Below are 22,645 nucleotides of genomic sequence, written 5' to 3' on the forward strand. Positions count from 1 at the left end.
TAAATAGATAGGTTGTATTTAAATTTATAACTCTAGTTTGATCATATAATATTAATAATTGTTTGATATAGAAAAGATCAATAAGTTCATACTCATCTATATTTGATAATAAATTAAGGATTGAAAATATAAGTTGTACTTTAAATTTAGGTTGTTTGGTTAAAAAGGTTTAAAAAAACACTCTCATTTCGAGTTTCCTTAGGATCACTGGAGGTTTACTTGATCATTAACTTCAGGTCCCGTGATATTAGTCGAGGTGCGTGTAAGCTGATGATATTAGTCGAGGTGCGTATAAGCTGACCGGACATCCACGGTTATCAAGGAAAAAAAAAAAAAAAAACACCCTCATTTCTCTTGAAGACATGACAATCCATGGAGATTGTTCATCTCTCCTGAGCCAACATTTCGTTCTTGCCTCGAAACTTCAAACCAACCCATTCATATTCTTCTTTGAAACTTCAAACTAGCATTTTGTTCTCCTGTTTATTACATGCTTTCAACTTTTCTACCCTTGAAATCAAACCAGCATTCAAACTTTAGAAAAGTCCTTTCACTTCTCATTCCTTTTTTTATTCAGACCCGTCAACTTCTTCTTCATTTTTTCTCACATACAAATGACAAAAACCTTAGTGTCGATGCCCATCCTTGTCAAAGCCGAATAAAGATGATCCGTAAAAGTTAGGCGGGTAACTGGAAAAGAAGAGGTGCCTGCCTGATTATTCTTGGTAGCTATCTGGATGTCAGTCCTGATTGTGAGCTTAGTTCCAGGTCCTCGCCCATGGCTCCCAGCATCAACCGTACTCTCCCTCTCCTCCTCCTTTTTCTTCTTTTCACTCTCCATCTCTCCTCTGTCTCCGCTTGGAAGAAGGAAGAGTTCAGAACCTGCAACCAAACCCCCTTCTGCAAACGAGCCCGCTCCCGCAAACCCCACTCCTCTTCCCTCTTCGCCACCGACGTCGCCATCCTCGACGGCGCCCTCACTGCAAATCTCCGCCAACCACCTCCCGAATCCCCCGATCAGGATCAGATCAAGCCCCTCCTTTTCACTCTTTCGGTTTATCAAAATGGCGTCGTTCGAGTCAAGATTGACGAGGACCCCTCCCTCGGTCCGCCTAAAAAGCGCTTTGAAGTGCCCGATGTGATCCTCCCGGAGTTTGAGTCTACGAAGCTTTGGCTCCAGCAGTTTCAGACAGAGACGGTCGACGGCGATTCGGGGCCTTCCTCGGTCGTTTACGTGGCTGATGGGTACGAGGCGGTGCTTCGGCACAATCCGTTGGAGGTCTACGTGAGGGAGAAACAGGGTAAACGTAGGGTTTTGTCGTTGAATTCTCATGGGTTGTTTGATTTCGAGCAATTGAGAGTGAAACAAGAAGGGGACGATTGGGAGGAGAGGTTTAAGGGCCACACTGATGTGAGGCCCTACGGCCCCCAATCCATTAGCTTCGATGTTTCCTTTTTTGATGCTGATTTCGTGTATGGCATTCCCGAGCATGCGTCAAGCTTTGCTTTGAGGCCTACTAGAGGGCCTGGGGTTGATGATTCTGAACCTTATCGGTTGTTTAATTTAGACGTGTTTGAGTATATTCATGATTCGCCATTTGGGCTCTACGGATCAATCCCATTTATGCTTGGGCATGGAAAGGCCAGGGGGACTTCAGGATTTTTCTGGTTGAATGCAGCAGAAATGCAGATTGATGTGCTTGGCTCGGGTTGGGATGCTGAGTCTGGGATTTTGTTACCTGAGTCAGGTAGTAGGATTGATACATTGTGGATGAGTGAAGCTGGTATTATTGATACATTCTTTTTTATTGGTCCTGGTCCAAAGGATGTTGTGAGACAGTATACGAGTGTGACAGGAATGCCAGCCATGCCACAGCTTTTTTCAACAGCTCATCACCAATGTAGGTGGAATTATAGGGATGACGAGGATGTTGAGAATGTCGATTCCAAGTTCGATGAGCATGATATTCCTTATGATGTTTTATGGCTTGATATTGAGCATACTGATGGGAAGAGGTACTTTACATGGGATAGGGTGCTTTTCCCAAACCCGGAGCAGATGCAAAACAAGTTGGCGGCAAAGGGTAGGCATATGGTTACTATTGTGGATCCACACATTAAGCGAGATGAATCCTTTCACCTACACAAGGAGGCCACTAGTAAGGGATATTATGTTAAGGATGCAACTGGAAAGGATTATGATGGGTGGTGTTGGCCTGGATCATCGTCCTACCCGGATATGTTGAACCCAGAGATCAGGTCATGGTGGTCTGAGAAGTTCTCTCTCAAGAACTATGTTGGATCAACTCCTTGGTTGTACATTTGGAATGACATGAATGAACCTTCTGTCTTTAATGGGCCTGAGGCATGTTGCTTGTCCCATTTGATTTTATTCATAATAGCATTTGACTGTGTCTTAAGTTCTTTCTATTTTTCAAATTTACTTAAAAGAACAAGGAACCATCATGATCATGAAATAGGTTTCTGCTTAGTAAGTGAATTCTGGGTATTAACACTTATTCTGCTGGATATGACGAGATCACTAGATGACTAATGTAATCATAAGACTTTTTAAAGATGTGACTTGATCGCTAGAAGACTAATTTAATCAAAAAACTTTTTAAACCATCTTGAGATTGTAGGGTTTTGGCATTTCCCCTGCAGGTTTAGTAGATGAAATATGTGTAATATACTATTTACCTCCTTGTAGTGGGTAAACTACGTATGTGCTACTTAAAATAATAGCCTATAATGTTATAGCATGCTGTTGCTGTAGAGTCATACTGTCATAGGTTATAATCAACTAGGAGTTTGACTGGTTATAGTTGGAGTTGCATGGTCCTGGCATTGTATCTACATGGACTGAATTGATGACAATGAATATGAGATCTCACATTTCACTGGGGTTAGTATGGCTCTATGAAAGAGTGGGAGTCAGGTAGCTTTTCTTATCTGTCTAATAAATTATGGTAGGAAAGATATGAAGAAATGTCATGAGAAGAAGAGGAGGCTCTTTAGACTTGGCTCAAGTGGCAAGGAGTTTGGATCAGGATGTGGGAGTTCCAGGTCCAATTTCCAATAGGGGCCAAGAAAAAATGCTACCTTTGAGGGAGGGGGGGGGGGGGGGGGGGGGGGGGGAGGAGATGGATTGGCAAAGAGAGTGATGGGCAACATGAAGCTGAGAATAATCTGTTGGAATTTGATTGGGGGTGCAGCAGAGAAGGCAGTGGGAGACATGAAGCTGAGAACTGTCTCTTGTAATTGATGGGGGCTAAAGGGAGACAAAAGTGGAGATGGGGCATATTCCTTGTTGTGTTAGTTTAGGAATGTGGACAAACTGAACAGGCATGTGTCTATGCTGAGTTTTGCAAGGAGTTGCAACAATTAAGGTCTTATGGGAGGACCATGGGTATCTGAAGGGAGACTTTTATTAGTTCATTTTCCTTATGAGAGATGGATGTGTGGAAGGACATTGACCAATGAGGAGATTCTCAAATTTTATTAGAGTAACAACTTGACAGATTACCAATATATACATTGGTATGACACTATGTCACATGGATTGGAGTACAAGTGTCAACTGCTAGTAATCATGTTCTAAAAATTAGGAATAAATTTTAGAACATGGTTGCATCAACAAGCAATCTCATTTCTCTTTTTTTCTTCATTCTATCATCAAGAGCAAATTGAAGTGTATGACTAAGATAGAATATCAAATCTGAGCCTAAGGTTATTTACAACAAAATAGGGATTTATTCTTCTTTCTTTGTTGAATACACCTCTAGGTACATATTTGACCAATAGGTATGTTAGACACTTATCCTACACTGACCCATTGTAACAGATGTGTCACTGATGCACCATATTGTGAGATACATTGCATTATTTCATGTGATACAGCAGATCAACGCTATTTTTGCTTTTCCTTTTTCTTTTTACTACAAGGTAGAAGAGAAGGTGCCTGTGTGATCTCTTGCTGTTATTGCACTAGGGTCTAGTGCTTTTTTGTTTGTTTGTTTTTGTGTTTTTTTTTTCAACTTTTGAGAACGAAGTAGCAAGAAATTGTTGGGAGCTCGAAGAATATATTGCAGGTCTGGTACCCTCCGCTGTGCAATTGTTGGTGCCATACGGTTGTCAATTTTGTGCAATTGTCATGATTGCAAAGTTTGTTTGAATACAACACTTAACAAATGGATGTGTGAATACAACACTTCAAAAATGCAATTTTGAAGTCTGCTTGCTAATCATGCTGCAACTTGCTTAGCAAAATCAAGAGCCAAACGACAGGTTTTGTTTGTGGAAGATTTTCTTAAGCCCCATGAGTTGTGTAGAGTTTCTCTGACTTGTTTTTGTTATATCTTTCATCTATATGGCTGTTTTGCTCTTCTTTTCAAGTTCCCTTTTCTTCCTCCCTCTTTTTTTTTTTTTTAATCAAGTCATGTATATTTAGTAAGGATTTCTCGTTCATCACTTTTAGTTACAAATTCATATCAATGATGTATTTGTTCTTGATAAAAAACTTGGAGTGTGCTATTTCAAAACTCCACGTTTATTTGGGTTTACTATCTTAAAAGCCGAAGGGTGCAGACCTAGAAAAAAGAATATGGTTAACCCCATAGTTCATTTGCATGTTAGCAATCACTTTGCTTGCCTCATCAATGTGCTTGTTTGAAGGAGTGGGGGAAAGAAAATAAAGTTCTGAAAAAGAATAAAGAAAGGGAAGGAAAGAAATATATGCTTGACCTGCTTATCAAAAACAAATGAAAAAAAAAGAAATATATGCTTGAGTTAGAAATTCGTTTGCAAAGTTTGAAATTGGGAGTCAATAATAAACTAGCAGAACCTATTTCAAAATTTTTGTTTTATGTATTTCTAAGGTAAATTATGTATGTATGTATGTATGTATGCATGCATGTGTGTATCCATCCTAGACTTATCTTGATTTAGGATTTTGAAAGAATAATTACATTAGGATCTTGAATACTTATCTTAATTTAAGATTTTGAAAGATTTAATACATTAGGAACTTAGTAGGAACTTAAATGAATGGTGTGGTGTATGTATGTATGTATGTTTTTTGAAAGAATAATTACATTAAGAACTTAGATGCGTGGCGTGGCGTGACGTGGTGTTTGTGTGTGTATTTTGAAAGAATAATTACATTAGGAACTTAGTAGGAACTTAGATGTGAGGCATGGTGTGTGTGTATCCTAGACTTATCTTGATTTAAGATTTTGAAAGAATAATTGCATTAGGAACTTATATGCATGGTTAAAATAAAAATAAAATGAAATATAAACAATAAAATCTACACACTCTGAGGAACCTCTGTTTTGTGAATATATCGGCTAAAATATCAAAAAGGAACTTCTGTGTTTTCTGCTGCTGAAATTTTATTGTCAGTTGAAATATTTAATTGCATAAAAAATGTGACAATGCATCAATTTTTGCTAAGGTATATCAATGCATTTTTTTTTTTTTTGATAATTAAGGTGTATCAATGCATTTGCTAGTATGTTACTAATTTGTATCCTCTATGTAAATGCATGAAATGAGAAACAGGCAACCTGAAGTTTCCTAATTGAGGAATTGTTACATCACTAATTTATCATAGATAAGAACTAAAGGTATAGCTATTACTTTGGTCTTTATAATTAATATACATGACCATTTTACTAGAGTAGATTTGACTACGAGGAATTTAAATCAACCTAATGGTAACAAGTTGCAATTTAATCATAGTTGTTATAACTTACATCCTGGTGTTGTTGCATAATTATTTTTCTTTTACCAGGTGACAATGCCTCGAGATGCTTTACATCATGGAGGTGTAGAGCACAGAGAACTGCATAATGCCTATGGCTACTACTTTCATATGGCTACATCTGATGGGCTTGTAAAGCGTGGAGATGGAAAGGATCGACCTTTTGTTTTGTCAAGAGCATTCTTTCCGGGAAGTCAAAGGCATGGAGCTGTTTGGACAGGAGATAATACAGCAGACTGGGATCAACTCAGGGTTTCAGTTCCTATGATTTTGACCCTTGGCCTTACTGGAATGACATTCTCTGGTATGTAAAACTTATTTAATTAAAGAATGGCATTTTTTATTTTTTTTAAATATAGGTTGTCATGGTTGATTTCTTATTACAGGCGCAGATGTTGGTGGGTATTTTGGCAATCCTGAGACGGAGCTATTGGTACGCTGGTATCAACTAGGTGCCTACTATCCTTTCTTTAGGGCCCATGCTCATCAGGACACAAAGAGACGAGAGCCTTGGTTATTTGGGTAGGATTATGTTTTACTACTATATTGAACTTGTGAACTTGATTATGAACTCTGAATTTTATTGTTGGTAGTTAGCAGGTCATGTATACTTTTGCAGAGAGTTTTCATTATTATGTCCAGGAGGGGAACAAAAACAGTTTCCAAAGCATGGACTTGTCAGAAAATTTTTCAGAAATTAAATATATGTTGTTTCTCTCCATACCCTGTTAACTGAATGTGTTGTAGTTTTTGCCAAAATTTATGTGGATTTTGGGTAGGGCAGTGAAGTGCACTGTAGTCTTAGCTTGCTTGATTTTGTTAGTGCACAATGATGTTCACTGCTGCCTTGCTCTTGTTGGTATGGCTTTTCTGCACGAAAAAAATCTCAGTAGCTCTTCCATTGATGCCTTGCACTCTTTGATGAATTATTTTTTATTTTTTATCTTTTACTTTTTATTTTTTTTGTTTTTCATTTTTTTTGTCCTTTTTCCAGAGAAACCATTAAAATTGAACCCTAAACCTACGCTTAGGGTGCCTTTGCTGATTTAGTCACTAGTCAAGGGAACACTCTCCCTGGTTTCTGGTTTATGTTTTTTGTTTCCTTATGCATAGACAATTAAATGAGATAGTTGTCCAAGGATGGTTTGGTCATGGGCATCAAAGGTCAATTCAATAGGTGGAGTTGCATGGGCAAAGGGAATTCCCCGAAGAAATGAGATAAGGCTTTTATTAAGATTTTGGAGTTCTTTTCCTTTTACCACAGCAGTTATCAACTAAAGTACGGATGTTCTTGTGGCATAAGTATAATAGTGATATGGGCCTTTCTGATTTCATGATCCCCTGGATCCTGCCTGTTCCAGACACCTATGGTGCCTCATTGAAACAATGAAAGTCCAATTGATTTTGCATTAGTTTGGCCACATTTCAATTTGGCTGTCAATGAACTCTCTTCAGCATGGCATCTGGATGAATCAGTGGTAGTTTCTACAAGCTCTTTTTTCAGGCTCAATTGGCTGACCAATTTAGAGAGTGCCATATTAATATATTGTCTAAGGTTGCGGAGCAATGTACCTTTCTTGTAATTGGTTTGGTTTGTTCTGTAAAGGATCTATATAGAGTTATAGACAACTTTAGTTTCCATTTGAGCTTTATAGGTTAGACATTGATTGCAACGATCAAAAGAAAAGTGGGGAAAGGGGATGGAAGTTGTTTGATGTTGCCGTTTTTTCCCTATTCTGAGTTTGTTCAGCAGTTTTAAACATGCTGTCTTGTGTCTTTTGCTGCACTAAAACTATAATCGACACCAACCAATGAGATAATTTGTTTTGCTTAATTGATTAACTTATATGTTAAATATGAGAAATGAAGTTTTATCAAGAAGGTAGTACATGTAATGTTTTACATTCCATCAAAGAGAATACTGTATAGAAGTTGACAGTGAAAAGTGATAAAGTGCTAGGGAGATTTACTACCTTAAATGGTAACTGGTGCTCATTAACTTATAGTATTACATAGGCTCTGACACTCTCTTCAGAGATAAGTTCTGTCTTGTTCACAGGTGCTTCATTTGAGTATTACCGATTGAATATAATTTAGCACCTGGTTTAAGCATTGGATGAAACGTCTATTTCATGACTGATGTATATAATCAGTTGTTTATACAACCGGAGGAACTGAATAAGGTTGACACTATAAGCAGCATTGAATTGTCACCTTGTACATTTTAACCATCAATTACAATCTCTTTAGTGTTGAGATCTATTTTCGATATTGTAAAATCAGTGGTAAGCATGAGCTTTGTATTGATTCTAGGGAGCGAAATATGGAACTTATGAGGGATGCCGTTCACACTCGATATGCACTGCTCCCATATTTTTACACATTATTCAGAGAGGCCAACACAAGTGGTGTTCCAGTTATGCGTCCACTTTGGATGGAGTTCCCTTCTGACAAAGCTACTTTCAGCAATGACGAAGCTTTCATGGTTGGGAACAGTCTTTTGGTGCAAGGGATCTATACTGAGGTGCTCTTGGAACATAATTTTTACTTGTTTTGGTTTGTTTTGCTTTCATTTTTTTTTTTTGCTTGTTTCCCTCTTGCACTTTCTTCGTTGTAATCCTGTGTTTCTTAAACTGATACATAAATTAAATTCTTTTCAACCAGCGAGCGAAGTATGCATCAGTGTATTTGCCAGGGGGACAGTCTTGGTATGACCTGAGAACTGGAATTATCTACAAAGGAGGTACGACACACAAGTTAGAGGTATCAGAAGAGACTATTCCTGCTTTTCATAGGGCTGGAACCATCATACCAAGGAAAGACCGGTATCGACGAAGCTCTACCCAGATGGCAAATGATCCTTACACTCTGGTGAGTATTTGATGCTGAAGTGACCCTTCTATAAATATGCTGGAGCATCTGAATCTGAAATATGGGTGTGCATATGTTTCAACCCTGTCATACTCAATTTTTATTTCTATATTTGTGGTCTTTGCTTTGAGGGATTTGAATTCCTACTTCTCTATCCTACTTGGGCTTTAGGCCCCAAGACACTGCTTTAAAAACCAAAAAATAAATAGCTAATTCCAAATGTTCTTGAAATAAGGTAGTGACTTTTTGGTGGAGGAAAGGGTTTATGAGTACAAAAGATGTTGTAAATATTAAGTTGATGCTCCATTAGATCTATTTCAAATATTTGACATCTTGAAAATACCTTGATTTTTTTAATAATTTTGTCAACATATCCAAGATATCACTGATGTGTCAATATGTCAATCAGCAAATTTTATATTAGAAATCTCTGCTTAACTGTCTGTAGCACAAATGACATTGGATGTATGGGTTTTTGACATTGATCATGTCAATGCTATCTAAATTCATGGTTAGCATACAGAAACAAACATATTCATTTTGTTCAATGGTAGATACAAAGGATGAGCAGTCCTTCCAAGATGTACAATTACCAATCAGAAAGTGGAAAAAGTATACCGCTGCACAAAGACTAACAATATGTGCAGAGACTATAGGCAGAAAAAAACAATGTACACACTGTAAAAGCTCTTTAAACTTAGGGTGGAAAAAATCAACAACCAAAAGAACCAAGTGTTTTTGCTCCTTACTTGGCTAATTGGTTTACAAATTGATTAGCTGAACAAGGAACCTTAGAGATGGAGCATCCCACCTATTAGAATTTTGTGGAGCAACTTCCATGCACCTCTCTCCCTATTAGACACCTAATACATAACAACAACAAAATCTTCCTCTACCTTTAGGTTGGGTTGACACAACCTTTAGAGTGATGTGTGGTCTTTGCTTAGAGTTATTTGAATTACTAAAGGTACTAGTACTATTGTATAAGCTTCACAAGCAACTAGGGAGTTGTACTTCCATAATTTTGAATGAGGTGTACATAACACCGTTGTGTTATCATTTAATGAATGAAGATGTTTATTTTTTATATTAAGAACAATTAATTGTGGGCAATTAATTCCCCACAATAAATTGGAAGTACAGGCCCTTCCTTTTCCTTTAGAGCACCAAATTAATCTTGCATGGCCCATGTTACAGATGGAGGTGTAGCAATGCATTGCACGTGAAGTAAAAATTTTAGAAAAGAGTGTACCACCCCATCAAGCCAACTTCCTACCCTGACCTTGATTTATTATATATGGCTTTGGGAAAAGCTTACCTTCTGCCTCGATGAGGAGTCTTCCCTCTTGAGATGGGGTGACCAGCCCTTAGGCTGCCTCTTTTCCAATTTTTGTTCCCTTTTTAGAATGAGGGTCTTCTCATTGTTTAGTTCATATAGATTGAGAAATTCCATTCTGTTGTCCTTGCAAATTGTTTGTCTCTCCTCTTCCATTCTTGATGAGACATGGTATACTAAGAATTAGAGTTCTTCCACGCATCCTATTATCCTTGCAGATTATTTTGTCTCTTGTCTTCCAGTCTTGATGAGGTGTGTTGAACATTGGGCTCTAAAAATTTTTTCCTCAAAATCTCTCTCTATCTATCTCCTCTCTCTCTCTTTTTTTTTTTGTTTTCTTTTTTTGAGTCTTGTTAAAATTAGTACTCTCCCTCTCTTTTTTTGAGTCTTATTAAAATTAGTTCTCACAATTTCAGGCCTTTTGCTTGGTTGGTGGCTAACAGTAAGATTAATACAAATAATCTGCTTCATCGTAAGAGTCTTCATAAAGAGGAATGCAAGGATTATATGACGAAATTAGTGGTTGATTTTGTTGAAGGATATCTATGTTTTCATCTCTTTGGATTTAGCCACCAAGAAGGTTTTCTGTTGTTTCACTTGGGATTACTTTTACTAGATTGGATATCACTCTGCTCCTCACATAAGTGAGTGATTAAGTTTCAGGTTGAGTGGACTCCACTGGTAGGTATCCTTAAACTCAACTTAGATTATGCTCCCTGGGCACCTTGTTCACATGGAGATTGGTGGTTTAGTGCAAGACCATATATGTGAGATGATCCAAGCTTTCTCTTTTGTTGTAGCGTTTGTACTAGCCGGCGAGTTAGAGATATTAGCGGTACTAAGTAGTTTGAAAATGACAAGAGAGTTAAGTACCTTCAATTTTATGGTGTACGGAGATTGGGTGACAGTTCTTTCTTGGCTGGAAAACAGAGATTTTTTGGTACAATTACATGTGTGTTTTTTTTTTAATAAATCTAAAAAAATGTTAGTTACAAATCTATTACTGAAAATACAACACTTCATTTTTTTTTTTTTTTGATAACCGTGGATGTCCGGGCCAGCTTACACGCACCTCGACTAATCCCACGGGGGCCCTGAAGTTAACGACCGGGTAAACCTCCAGTGGCCCTGAAAATACAACACTTCATATTCACATCAAAATTGTTTTTTGAAAAGTGATTTCAATATAAATTTATAAATTGTGCTTATACTAAAACCCCATTTTGAAAAGATGATTTTTGTGTATAAAATCGTTTTTTGAAAAGACAATTTAAAAGTGCTGTATTTTTTTTATTGCAAAAATTAATGAAATGCTGTTTTTAAAAAATATTTTTCTAAAATAATGCTATTTCAATAAAGAAACCCACAAACAGGTGGAGAGGGTCATGGAAATATGAACATGAGATATTGATAATTGTGGATCTCTGTGGGGGGCTACAATTTCTCTTAGAAGTCAGGATTGGAAAATCAAGAAGTTGATAGGCTGACCATGGGAGGAGCCATTTTCTTAGTTGACTTTTTTAGGCATTTCATCCCCCCTTGAATTTTGTGGACTAGTCCTTCACCTCTACTTTTGGATTTGGAAGCTTGAGTGGCTTTTTCTATGAGGAGCTATGTGTTACTCTAGTTTTATTATGTCCACATATATTTTCATTTCTGAAGGACTTTTAATCCTTCGTGTAAATCTTCATTTACTTTATACTCATACAAGTATAGTTTCTCATTCAAAAGAGAGGGAAAGGAAAAAAGGCATCAAAGTTTGTCCCCATCAAGGGGGCAGCAGTTTACACGAATGCAGAAGTTTAGAAGGTTTTATTTTTCTCGGTTATTTGAGAGAACCTTTGTAAAATTTTAATGTTCCTGTGCTATCAAGATTGTTGCAATATGTGGCATTGAATTGAACTTAAGGCCCATCCCAAGGACATAGATTGGTATCAAGTGGTGGACACATTCTTTATCTCCATAAAGTCCAATATGTTGGCTGTATGCAGTTTTGACAATATATCTGATTTAATTGCATGCTTGGGCAGCCCTGATGAGGGATTTTCCAAAGAATCTCGCACTGAGCTTTTATTTGGAATTGCTGTTAGTTCTGTTCAGATTGAGTTGATAAAGAATGACCCTGATAATCTTCTCATTTGGTCCTTTACACTTGGTTGCATGTATTATTTATTCCCTGTTTTGTTGCTTATTTTTATTGTTTCTACATCCTGCTCTCCATTGATGAAAATGAAATTGTATTTTTCTCATGGCATCAAAATAACTCTCAAGCTTACCGTATGTTTTCTCTCACTGTTCATCTGTTACAGGTAATAGCTCTAAACAGTTCTCATGCGGCTGAAGGAGAACTCTATATTGACGATGGTAAAAGCTTTGAATTTAAGCAGGGGGCCTACATCCATCGCCACTTTGTGTTCTCAGATGGTAAGCTTACATCTTCAAGCTTGGTGCCCAATGCCAGTAAAACCCTATTTTCATCAGCATGCGTCATTGAGAGGATTATAGTCCTGGGCCACTCTTCTGGACCAAAAAATGCCCTCATCGAACCCTCAAATCGAAAGGCTGAAATTGAACTTGGGCCACTTTGGCTTCAAAGAGGGAAGAGTGCACCTGTTCTAACCATCCGCAAACCTAATGTTCCAGTTGCAGATGATTGGACTATAAAAATTTTGTAATAGGTTTAGTTTGTTGAACATCTTCCTGGAAACCGATCCCTCCACTGTTAGGATGTTGTTACAAACTTGAAAAATTAGATTTGTTTCCTAATCTGGGTGGGACATGTATTGATCAAGAACACACCCATTTTCTTTGAAATGGGGTTATTTATAAAATTGGAACACACCACTTGACAACATTGTGCAGGCAAAGAAGCCTTGTTTTCTGCAGTTTGCTTTTCTTTTAATGAATGGAAATTTATGGTAGGTGAATGCTGCTGTTAGATTTCATCTTTTAGATTGCTTGGATGATAAAAATAAACACATTTATCCTTCGAATTAGTCATCTTTTACATATGAAAACAGTTTGGTTTCATTTTTGAAAGAAAATTTGTCTCCATGACATCAAATTTTCTGTAGTTGATGTGAAGGCCGGTTTCAGAATGAGTTTGGCAACCGCTTTTCCCTTCTAAGGCATTTGTGGATACCCCTTTTACCATAAATACATTTTCCTCGATGTTTTCCGACAAATTAGGGGGAGAAAATAGAGGTAAAAAAATAAAAATAAAAGAAAAAAGAAAAAAAATGAAGAATGATAAAATAATACTAATAATAATAAAAATAACAATAATTTAATTTAATAGATCAATTCTGCCTCAGAGCTTGTCACTGTTGATGATGAGAATGGCCCTGTTACAAGTGTGAGTTGGGTTGTTGATGGGATTCTACAGCTAATCGACCGGTATGTAATTTTTCTTTGTTTTAACCTTTGGAATGGTCTTTTGTTGATGATTTCCTAATACAGTGATGTTCTATCAATTCTGCAGCTGAGGACTCTGAGAGGTGGCCACCAATCACGAGTTGGTTCTCTAGATTGGAAAAACCACATCCTTACAACTAGGGGAATGGATGGTAAGATCATTAACAATGATGTGAGAGTGCACTCACACATTGTGGCAACTTTTAGAGGACACCGGCAAGAGGTTTGTGGACTGAAATGGTCTACCTCTGGCCAACAGTTAGCGAGTGGAGGAAATGACAATTTACTCTACATATGGGATAGGTCGATGGCCTCTATGCATTCACGTTCTCAGTGGCTTCACAGGCTTGAGGATCACACTGCTGCAGTAAAAGCGCTTGCTTGGTGCCCTTTTCAGCGCAATTTTCTGGCGTCTGGAGGAGGTGGGAGTGATTGTTGCATAAAGTTTTGGAACACCCACAATGGCGCTTGCTTGAACTCAGTGGACACTGGCTCACAAGTCTGTGCTTTGCTGTGGAACAAGAACGAGCATGAGTTGCTTAGCTCCCATGGCTTTATGCAGAATCAACTCACCTTCTGGATGTATCCATCAATGGTGAAGATTGCTGAGCTTACTGGTCATACATCCAGAGTTCTTTTCATGGCTCAGGTAATAAAATGGACCTTAGTTTAGTGATCGAATGTTTCTGAGTACCAAATCTTTATATGTTCTAATATTCTTGATCAACTCTTTTGGCAGAGTCCAGATGGACGTACAGGGGCAACTGCTGCAGGAGATGAGACTCTCAAGTTCTGGAATGCTTTTGGCACCCCAGAAGTGAAAAAAGCTGCACCAAAAGCGGAGCATCCTGGGCCATTTCCTCATATAAGGGGAATCCGTTAGGGTTTTGTTTGGATATTAGGAAGTATAAGGGAAAGAAGAAAATATGTTTTTAAGCTCGATAAAATCTCTCCATATTCTTTCTTCAACTTAAATTACCAATTTTCATCATATGAGATTTTTTTTCACATTTTCCATTCAAGCCAAACACAAAAAATGTAATTTTTCCTTTTTTTCCTTAGCACTTTCTTGAAATAGGAGTTTCCCTAAATTTGATTTTTGAGTCTCTTTCTTTGTTCTCCTACTTTATTTCTAAATTAGGGTTTGTTAAACAGATTTTTTTAATTGAATTTTTTGTTTTATTTATGAAATAATTATTTTGATTTCTAGACTTTTTTTTTTGTTTTTCCGATTCTGAGTCTAGGTTTCCCTTTGATTTGTAATAGAGTTTTTGATTTTTGGTACAATTGTTTTGATTTTTGAAACTAGAGGTGCATGGGTGGGGTGATTCCCTAAATTTGATTTTTAAGTTTAGCGTTTTTCTTTTTCAATTTTATTTCTGAATTAGGGTTTTGATAAATAGATTTCTGTAACAAATAAAAAACAAATTTATGGAATGGGAGCATTTTGTCTTTATGATATTTATTTGTTCTTGGTTTCATCTCCAAAACAATTATTTTGATTTCTGAATAATCTTTAAGATTCTTTCCAAGAATGGGAAAATTGGCAATGGAGAAGGAACATGTTGAGATAGTGAAGCCTTGCATAGACACATGAGAGTACAGAATAGTTGTTCTCCAGAACTCTCTTGAAGTCCTCCTCATCAACGATACTAATACCAATAAGGTTACTCTTTCCATTCTTGATTTTTTTTTTATCATTATTATTATTATTATTGGATGAAATGGTGAGAGGATCGGCTTTGTTGTTGGTGGTGTTGTTGGTTTTAACTTTTTTTCGTTTGGTGGCTTCCACGGACGCGAGCATTGGTTCCTTCAGCGATCTCAAGGGCTCGTGTGAGAGAACAGGGACATTACCTTACGAAATATTTCATATTCTGATCCATTCATAATATGTTTGGTTGCTAAGAAAATGAGGATAACTAGGAAGAGAATGGAGGAAAATATTGTTAGGGTCAACTAGTAAAAGACGAGGAAGGCTAGGGTTGAAAATGGGATTCAATTTACCAAAGGCACGAGACCCTTTTGTTATTATTATGGAGTTTTGAGAATTTTGGTTTGCAATTGTGTTTGGAAATGATCATAGCCAAGATGATAGCGTTGAGATAGATGAATGACAACATGAAAAATGAACGATTGAGAAATGGGCATGTGCATCTATGTTACATGGATGCAGGTACAGATGTTGGGTTTTAGTGTGCTTCTAGCTAAGTATAGTGTTAGATTCCTTTACTTCCTAGATCTTAGGACATGAGAATATGGATAAAATGTGCTCTGATTTTTTCCATTCTATTTATTAGCTACTTTAGCTCAATTGAAGTTTGTATGGTTGGCTTAGTTTATCCAACATAATTTTAAGGTTAGTTACCATGGGATTTCCCACCAAAATTGTATTGCAAAACACCAACAGCCCACCACCATTGCCATCAGCATTGTCCTAACACCTTTATCCCTATTGTTTTCATGGTATCTTCATTCACTGCCACGACCCCCCTCCAAAAGTCCCCAAGCTACTTGAACAACTCCCTATCCTAGAAATGCAATGACAACCCAACTACTCTCACACAAGCTTCTCTAGTATGAACTTCTTCCCCACAGTATCCCACCTTTAGGACTCCTCTATCTAAAACAGAATTTTATTCTTTTACCTTCTCAACCCTGTTTAGGGACCAACTCTGCATCAGAAACTGCCTCAAATCCAAACAAGATAAGGGAGCTCCCTGACAAGGCCAAATGCATGCCCTCTTTGGTTTTAGCTATACACCCCACCTCTTCAACAAAATTAGGTCTGGAGCTTGGTCTGAAAATCCCCCAGCCTACCCACTAAACAACATTGCAGCCCCCTTCATCTTACTGCTCAACTCCTTCTCCCCTAACTGTATCCACACTGCAGTACCTACCTATATTGGGCCTTCCTCACAAGCTCATCAAAGGACTCTCCCTTTTTAGTATCCTTCTAACTGCTCTCTGAGGAGGGGACCTTAGTATAAGGGTCAGCTTCAGGGACAGGAAAGACCACCCAAAGTCTCCATAAATAGTTAGCTAGAATGACTCAACCCCCAAGAAACCCCCTGCCTTCTGAGAACCCCAAAGCGAACCTCCTTGCCTCCACAAAGCAAACCGAGTACAGCTGATACTGCCCTGCTCATTACTTTGGAGCAGCAGTCTGTAGACTCTGTACCACTTCCCCCTTCTTTCCATTCCTCTTTGGAAATGGCCTCTCAAACGAAAGACACTTTTCTCCAAATCTAATCCAACTAGAGAACCCATGTCCCCTTTCCAAACTTCAGCTTCCACCATTAATAGTATATATATATACTAAGCAAATAAAACTTTTTCACACAAATGTTCCTTTTGTTTAGGGCATAATATCGGTTAATAGTACCTATCATTAGGGGCATCAAATTTGTAGAAATTTTTTGAGTTAAGAAATAAAATACAATAACAAAGATTCTTAGAAAGTGTCAATTATCTTACAAATTTCTATAAAGACTCGGCCGTTTGGTAAATCAATTTAACGAATTAAAGGGACTTAATAATTTAAGTTATTAAATAAATTGGGTATATTAGTCAAAATAGCTTAATATCATAATTTAAAGTTAATTATGACTTTAAGTATGAAGTGAAATTAGTTAATTTATTCTTACTTAAATCTTATATTTATAAAAAAGTTTTGAGATTGATATAAATTAAGTCATTAAATTATTAAATTACCTTAAGTCAATACAGTTGATTTATCAAACACCCTTCCTAGTCCTTAACACTTCGATTAATTTTATTTCCTCCTAGGAGACAAATGAACCTGCAATGGATTCTTCATTTCTACTGTGAATCCCTGCTCCTCTGATAAGTCAACTTCATCTCCATCCACAGCTCTCCATTCAAAATTCAACACCAAATTGGCCACAAAGTACTCCAAATGCAGAATGGCTAGTTCATACCCTGGACAAATTCTCCTTCCAGCACCAAATGGAATCATTCTGATCTCCTTCCTCCCAGTTACATCAAATGCTTCCACTCCATTACCTTTGCTGTTCATGAACCTCTCCGGCTTGAACGCCATTGGGTCATCCCAAATCTTTGGGTTCCAACCCATGTCCGCTACCATAAAATTCACTAGAGTGTTTTTTGGTATCGCAAACCCTTCCAAGGTTGCATCTTGGGTCACCGAATAAGGCAACAGAAAGTGGGCTGGAGGATGCCGCCTCAGGCCTTCCAGTATCACTGCCTTCAAGTATGGCATCTTCTGCAAATCTTCCTCCTTCACCTCCTCCCCTCCTTCCCCCACAACCCCACTAATCTCCTCAAAAAGCTTGGCCTGAATATGCGGGTGCTTCACCAGGTTTGCCATGATCCACTGCAGTGTAGTGGATGTAGTTTCAGTACCGCCGTTCAGAAACTCCGAGCACAAACTAACCATCTCTCCTTCACTAAGCTTTCTCTTCTCTTCTTCTTCCGGCAGTTGCAGATCCAGCAAAGTATCCACATACGACAAGACATATTCAGTTGAGGAGGAAGAGGAACCTGGGTCGCTGTCGTCTTCTTGTTCTTTGCTTCGAAGTTGTTGCTTTAGCTGCTGTCTGGCTCTTATGTGTGGAAGTATAACCCCTTCCTGATCCTTGCGCAGCTGCAATGCCTCCTCCCAATGCTTTCGGAACAATAGCATTCGCAACCTCGGCCAGAAGCTGAAGATATTGACGCGACGAAAACGCAATAACAATCTTCGTTGAATCGTCTCAATTTCTCGAATCTGATTTTCCTTGAGCTTGTCCCCAAAACACATGAGCACCAGTAAGCAAAACATAGCATACCGGAAGTGATCCACCATCCGGACCGGTCCCGAGTGGCCTGTAAGCCTAGAGAGGAGAATCCCCAGCACCCACTTTCGTGCATGAGCATAGCTTCTCACCCGCGAAGGGTGGAGGATCTCGGCGGTGAGGTTGCGGCGGAGAACGCGCCAGGTCGGGCCGTAGAAGGCGGTGCTGATGGTATGCTTATTACTGCTGAAAATTTTGCTGATGGGGAGGGCCTCAGTGCGATCAGCGAAAACAGCACCCTTTTGGACCAAGGCCTGGTGGGAGAGGGAATCGGAGGAGACGAATATGACCGGGCGAGAGCCGAAATGGACTGTGAGGATTGGGCCGTACTTGCTGTGTAGGTTTCGGATGACTGGTTCGAAGTCCAACAAGAATTTACGGAACAATAAGAAGTTTCCGATGAGAGGAACCCTGGTGGGTCCTGGTGGAAGGTTCAGTTTTGGGAAGAAGAAATCACAGAGAGATTTGAGGAAAGCAGCAACACAGAGGGAGATGATGATGAAGAGCCATGTCTCCATTTTGGTCATCAAATTCTTGATTCTCTCTTCTGGGTTAATCGTGCTAGGGAGAATTCTATCGAGGGTTTGTGGATGGATAGGTACCCAAGAATTCCTTGGACCGTTGGATGTGCAAGATGAGATTTTGGGTATCAAAGTTTGACCCAAATTCATAGTAGGTCCTATGAATTATTGATTGTTTTGTAGGTAGACTTTTTAAATCGACTCCAAAGACTTTGCAATTGAAGCAGATTGGATCAATCCAAATTAATAGACACTCAACTCATCTTTGAATTGAGTTGATCTTGTATTTTCTAAATTTTAGATTTAAGGCTTATTTGTCACTCTTTTGTGCATTACTTGTTTCTAGATATTTTTAATTTAGGAAAACTAGGTTTTAATCTATTAATATGAAAATATATAAAAAAAGAATCCAAAAATTTAAATTCTATATTATCTTTATTTATTTAAAAATAATTTGAAATCTTATTATATTCATATATCATTATTAATAAATAATTCTTTATATTCTCTCATTTGGTTGCATAATATTAAAACTTATTATCTTATATATTTAATAATAAATTTATATTTATGTATTTTTTTAAGAGGTTAAATGGATAGGTTGTATTTAAATTTATAACTTTAGTTTGATCACATAATATTAATAATTGTTTGATATAGAAAAGATCAATAAATTAATAATAAATTCATACTCATCTATATTTGACAATAAATTCATATTCAAAGAAAGGCGGCTTGACAAGTTGTTGATGTAAAACACAACTTGACTTTGAGTTTCTTGTGTTTTTTCAAGTTGTGTTTTACATCCTATCATCCCTTTTCCCCTTCTATATTTATATCCGATCATCTCTCTTCCCCTTTAAACCCACCAAGCTCTGATCAAAGGCATCAACATGGCCAGTGGTGCAGCGCAAGAAGAGCAAGTGAAGCTGTTAGGCTCATGGTATAGTCCATTTGTGAAAAGAGTAGAGTGGGCTCTCAAATTCAAAGGCATTGAATATGAGTATATAGAAGAAGACTTGATTAACAAGAGCTCTCTTCTTCTCACCTCCAACCCAGTTTATAAGAAAGTCCCTGTGCTGCTTCATAATGGCAACCCATTGCGCAAACGCTTGTTATCATAGAGTATATCGATGAGACTTGGAAGCATAACCCTATTTTGCCTCAAGACCCTCATGAGAGAGCCAAGGCTCGCTTTTGGGCTGATTTCATTGAAGTAAAGGTATGTACTTGCAGCTACCAATTCTTTATTTTGTTGTAGGTATGTACCAGAGGAGGAGATCCTGATTATATATCTTGGATTATTCTTGTACCTTGATTATTTACTTTACTTTAAATTATCACTTAGTATAAATAAAATAAAAATTTAAAATAAATGTAGAGAAATTTATTCAGTCAAAGGGTGTGCTGGTCAAAAATGGTGGCTCTCCCATGTTAAAACTTATCATATCTCTTGTCACTTTCATCTAGTTTTGCTAGTCTTTCTATGCGTGTACTCTATGTACCAATTGTATTTATTTAAGTTATGATGTAAGAAGTGTTATATATGATGTTTATGAGTTAGGTTTTATATTTAATTATTTTGGAAATTGAATTGGGTATATCTAAAAATTTGTGATATGAGAACTTGCTTTTGTATCACAAAAGAGTATTTCATTTGGGTGAGTGGATTTAAAATGATATAAATAATTTTGATTATATTTGATTTTAAATGTTATATATTAATATTTAGATATGTTTGATTTTACATATTAAGTAATTTTGTAAATAACTTCTCTCATAATCACTTTTAAACGAGTTCTAATCTTCTAATTATAAATAACTTTCTCCCATCTAATAAATAAATAGCTCAAAAGTGCATAATTATAAATTTTGGTTGGTGTTGTGTATATAGTTTACAGAAGTGGTAAAAACAGCACTGATTACTCAAGGAGAGCAACAGGAGAAGGCAGTGAAAGAAGCAAAAGAAGCCATGGAAGTGCTTGAAGGAGAGGCAGCCAAGCTCAAGGGGGAGAGAGTTTTCTTTGGAGGCAACAATGGTATAGGGTATGTCGACATTGTGCTAGGCTTGATGTGTGGTTGGGTGGAAGTCATTGAAGAAGTTGGAGGGTTCAAGTTGTTGGACCCTCACAAGCAACCTCACGTTCACAAATGGCTGGCCAACTTTGTGGAGTTGCCTCTCATCAAGCCAACCTTGCTGCCTAAGGGGAAATTGATGGTTCACTGTCAAATGATTCGCCAAGCTTGTTTAGCTTTGGTTGCCAGGAACTGAGAGATAGGATCTTGCTAATTAAATATTAATTGCTCTTAGTTAAAACCTTTAATCCATTATGTTTGGGTTTTGATAATATTTATGTAATTTTCGAAGTTTGCTTAGTTTTTGATCTAATAGTAAATGATACGTCATATCTGAATTTTTCTGTCATATATTTATGGAAAAGGAGAAGATGAATAGTTAATCCAAAATGGAGTTGAAAAGCTTTATTATGTGATAAGGTTAAATGATTGATTTTCATTTATAAAGAACTTAACAAAGGTTCAACAGACAATCAAAATATTCACTTGGACTTAACTAAAGTTTTATTTATTAAAAAAAATTGAGGTTAAGTTCTCAATAATAATATTCACTTGAACTTAACTATGATCGAATTATATTAATTAAGAACTTAACTATGATTAAGTTTTCAATTAGAATGATGGTTTGAAGTTAACTAAGATTGAGTTTCATTTTTAAAGAACTTAACTGGGGTTACGCTTTCGGTTAATGCAATTTAACCATAGTTAAGTTCAGGTAAAAATTATCAATCAAATTAATGTTCATGTGAGCTTTAACTTATGATTGATTTTCATTTAGAAAGAGCTTAAACATTGGTTGGTTAGGTTTCATTTGCAAAGAACTATATATTAGGTTAAGTTTTTTAAAATAGAATTTATCTATATGGTTAAATTTTCAATTATCTCTAAAATTAGAATATTTACCTATATGGGTCAATTCTCAATTACATATATATTGAACTGATCTTATTATGAACCATAGTCTACTTCCTCTAACCACTATACCACATTTCCCAAAAAAAAAAAAAAAACCCTAGAATTGATATTCCATGCTAAAAGGTAAATCATTAGTCAAAATTACAATACAATATAAGAGAAGATACAATATAACTACTTTTAGTTAGTTAATGTTAATTTGGGAGTCTTGTTTGACTTTGATGTTATTATCATCTTTGGAGATTTCAAATTCAAGGATGTTTTTTTTTTTTTTTTTTTATCTTGGATTGCTTGATAGTTGGCTTTGTATATATTAAGTAGCTTGTGGGAAGCTTGAATACCAAATTTTTGGATGAAATGACCTTATTGCCTTGAGGCTAGGTTGATCCGGATTGACCGTGTCATAGGGAATATAGATCTATATTACATTTGGATTTTTGGTTATGAATTCTAAAAAATGATATTCATCTATCATTTCATTTCCAATCTTTTGTTTTCATTTAGTCTTTGTCTTTTTTGTTTGATTGCATAAATGGAGATCAAACTCTTTTGAACTTGTTTATTCTATCTTTGTTGATATTGTTTTTTATTTTAATTTACTAAATGGATCAAATTAAAATGAAGAAAACTAAAAACTAGAAAACGTAATCTAAAATCAAGGCAAAGCATGAAGAGGGACAAAAGCCCTTAAAATCTAAAATTTAGAAAGCATTAAATCAATTCGATGTAGAAATGAGTTTGAGATAGATTTAAGTTGAATGTATAATAATTTGGATTGAGCTCGAATTGATTACAAACTTAATCTAACAAATTATGATTGCAACTTATGAAGGTCCCAATCTTGGAATCAATTTGAAAAATGAAATAATATTATTATTTTTCTAATTAAAAATGGTAGAGATAGTAGAAGGGATTATGATAATTGATTGCT

General features: G+C 36.8%; 3 protein-coding genes and 1 long non-coding RNA gene across 5 annotated transcripts; 3 read left to right on the top strand and 1 right to left on the bottom strand.

Moving 5' to 3' along the window:
* The first annotated feature begins 335 nt into the window (after nucleotides 1-335).
* LOC117933571 (probable glucan 1,3-alpha-glucosidase) lies at nucleotides 336-13,608 on the top strand. Of its 2 annotated transcripts, XM_034854997.1 has the most exons (7): nucleotides 336-2,365; nucleotides 5,795-6,068; nucleotides 6,151-6,286; nucleotides 8,078-8,288; nucleotides 8,429-8,635; nucleotides 12,281-12,395; nucleotides 13,453-13,608. In XM_034854997.1, exons 1-7 carry the CDS (start codon nucleotides 779-781, stop codon nucleotides 13,524-13,526), a joined length of 2,604 nt encoding a protein of 867 aa, XP_034710888.1. In that variant the 5' UTR covers nucleotides 336-778; the 3' UTR covers nucleotides 13,527-13,608. The 2 variants fall into 2 exon arrangements, with proteins under 2 accessions (XP_034710888.1, XP_034710887.1); XM_034854996.1 differs by lacking the exon at nucleotides 13,453-13,608 and having other exon boundaries at nucleotides 12,281-12,825.
* LOC117933573 (cell division cycle 20.2, cofactor of APC complex-like) lies at nucleotides 13,522-14,376 on the top strand. The gene is made up of 2 exons (XM_034855000.1): nucleotides 13,522-14,034; nucleotides 14,125-14,376. The coding sequence occupies exons 1-2, from the start codon at nucleotides 13,531-13,533 to the stop codon at nucleotides 14,266-14,268; spliced, it is 648 nt and encodes a 215-aa protein (XP_034710891.1). The 5' UTR covers nucleotides 13,522-13,530; the 3' UTR covers nucleotides 14,269-14,376.
* A 2,694-nt stretch (nucleotides 14,377-17,070) lies between these two features.
* Nucleotides 17,071-18,856, bottom strand: LOC117933574 (cytochrome P450 89A2-like). The gene has a single exon (XM_034855001.1). It carries the CDS (start codon nucleotides 18,727-18,729, stop codon nucleotides 17,161-17,163), a length of 1,569 nt encoding a protein of 522 aa, XP_034710892.1. The 5' UTR covers nucleotides 18,730-18,856; the 3' UTR covers nucleotides 17,071-17,160.
* A 634-nt stretch (nucleotides 18,857-19,490) lies between these two features.
* LOC117933575 lies at nucleotides 19,491-21,163 on the top strand. The gene is made up of 2 exons (XR_004654318.1): nucleotides 19,491-19,945; nucleotides 20,618-21,163. It is a non-coding gene; the product is annotated as an uncharacterized LOC117933575 (long non-coding RNA).
* The last annotated feature ends 1,482 nt before the right edge of the window (nucleotides 21,164-22,645 follow it).

This window comes from Vitis riparia, chromosome 16 (assembly GCF_004353265.1).
Source record: "Vitis riparia cultivar Riparia Gloire de Montpellier isolate 1030 chromosome 16, EGFV_Vit.rip_1.0, whole genome shotgun sequence".
Classification (NCBI taxonomy): domain Eukaryota; kingdom Viridiplantae; phylum Streptophyta; class Magnoliopsida; order Vitales; family Vitaceae; genus Vitis; species Vitis riparia.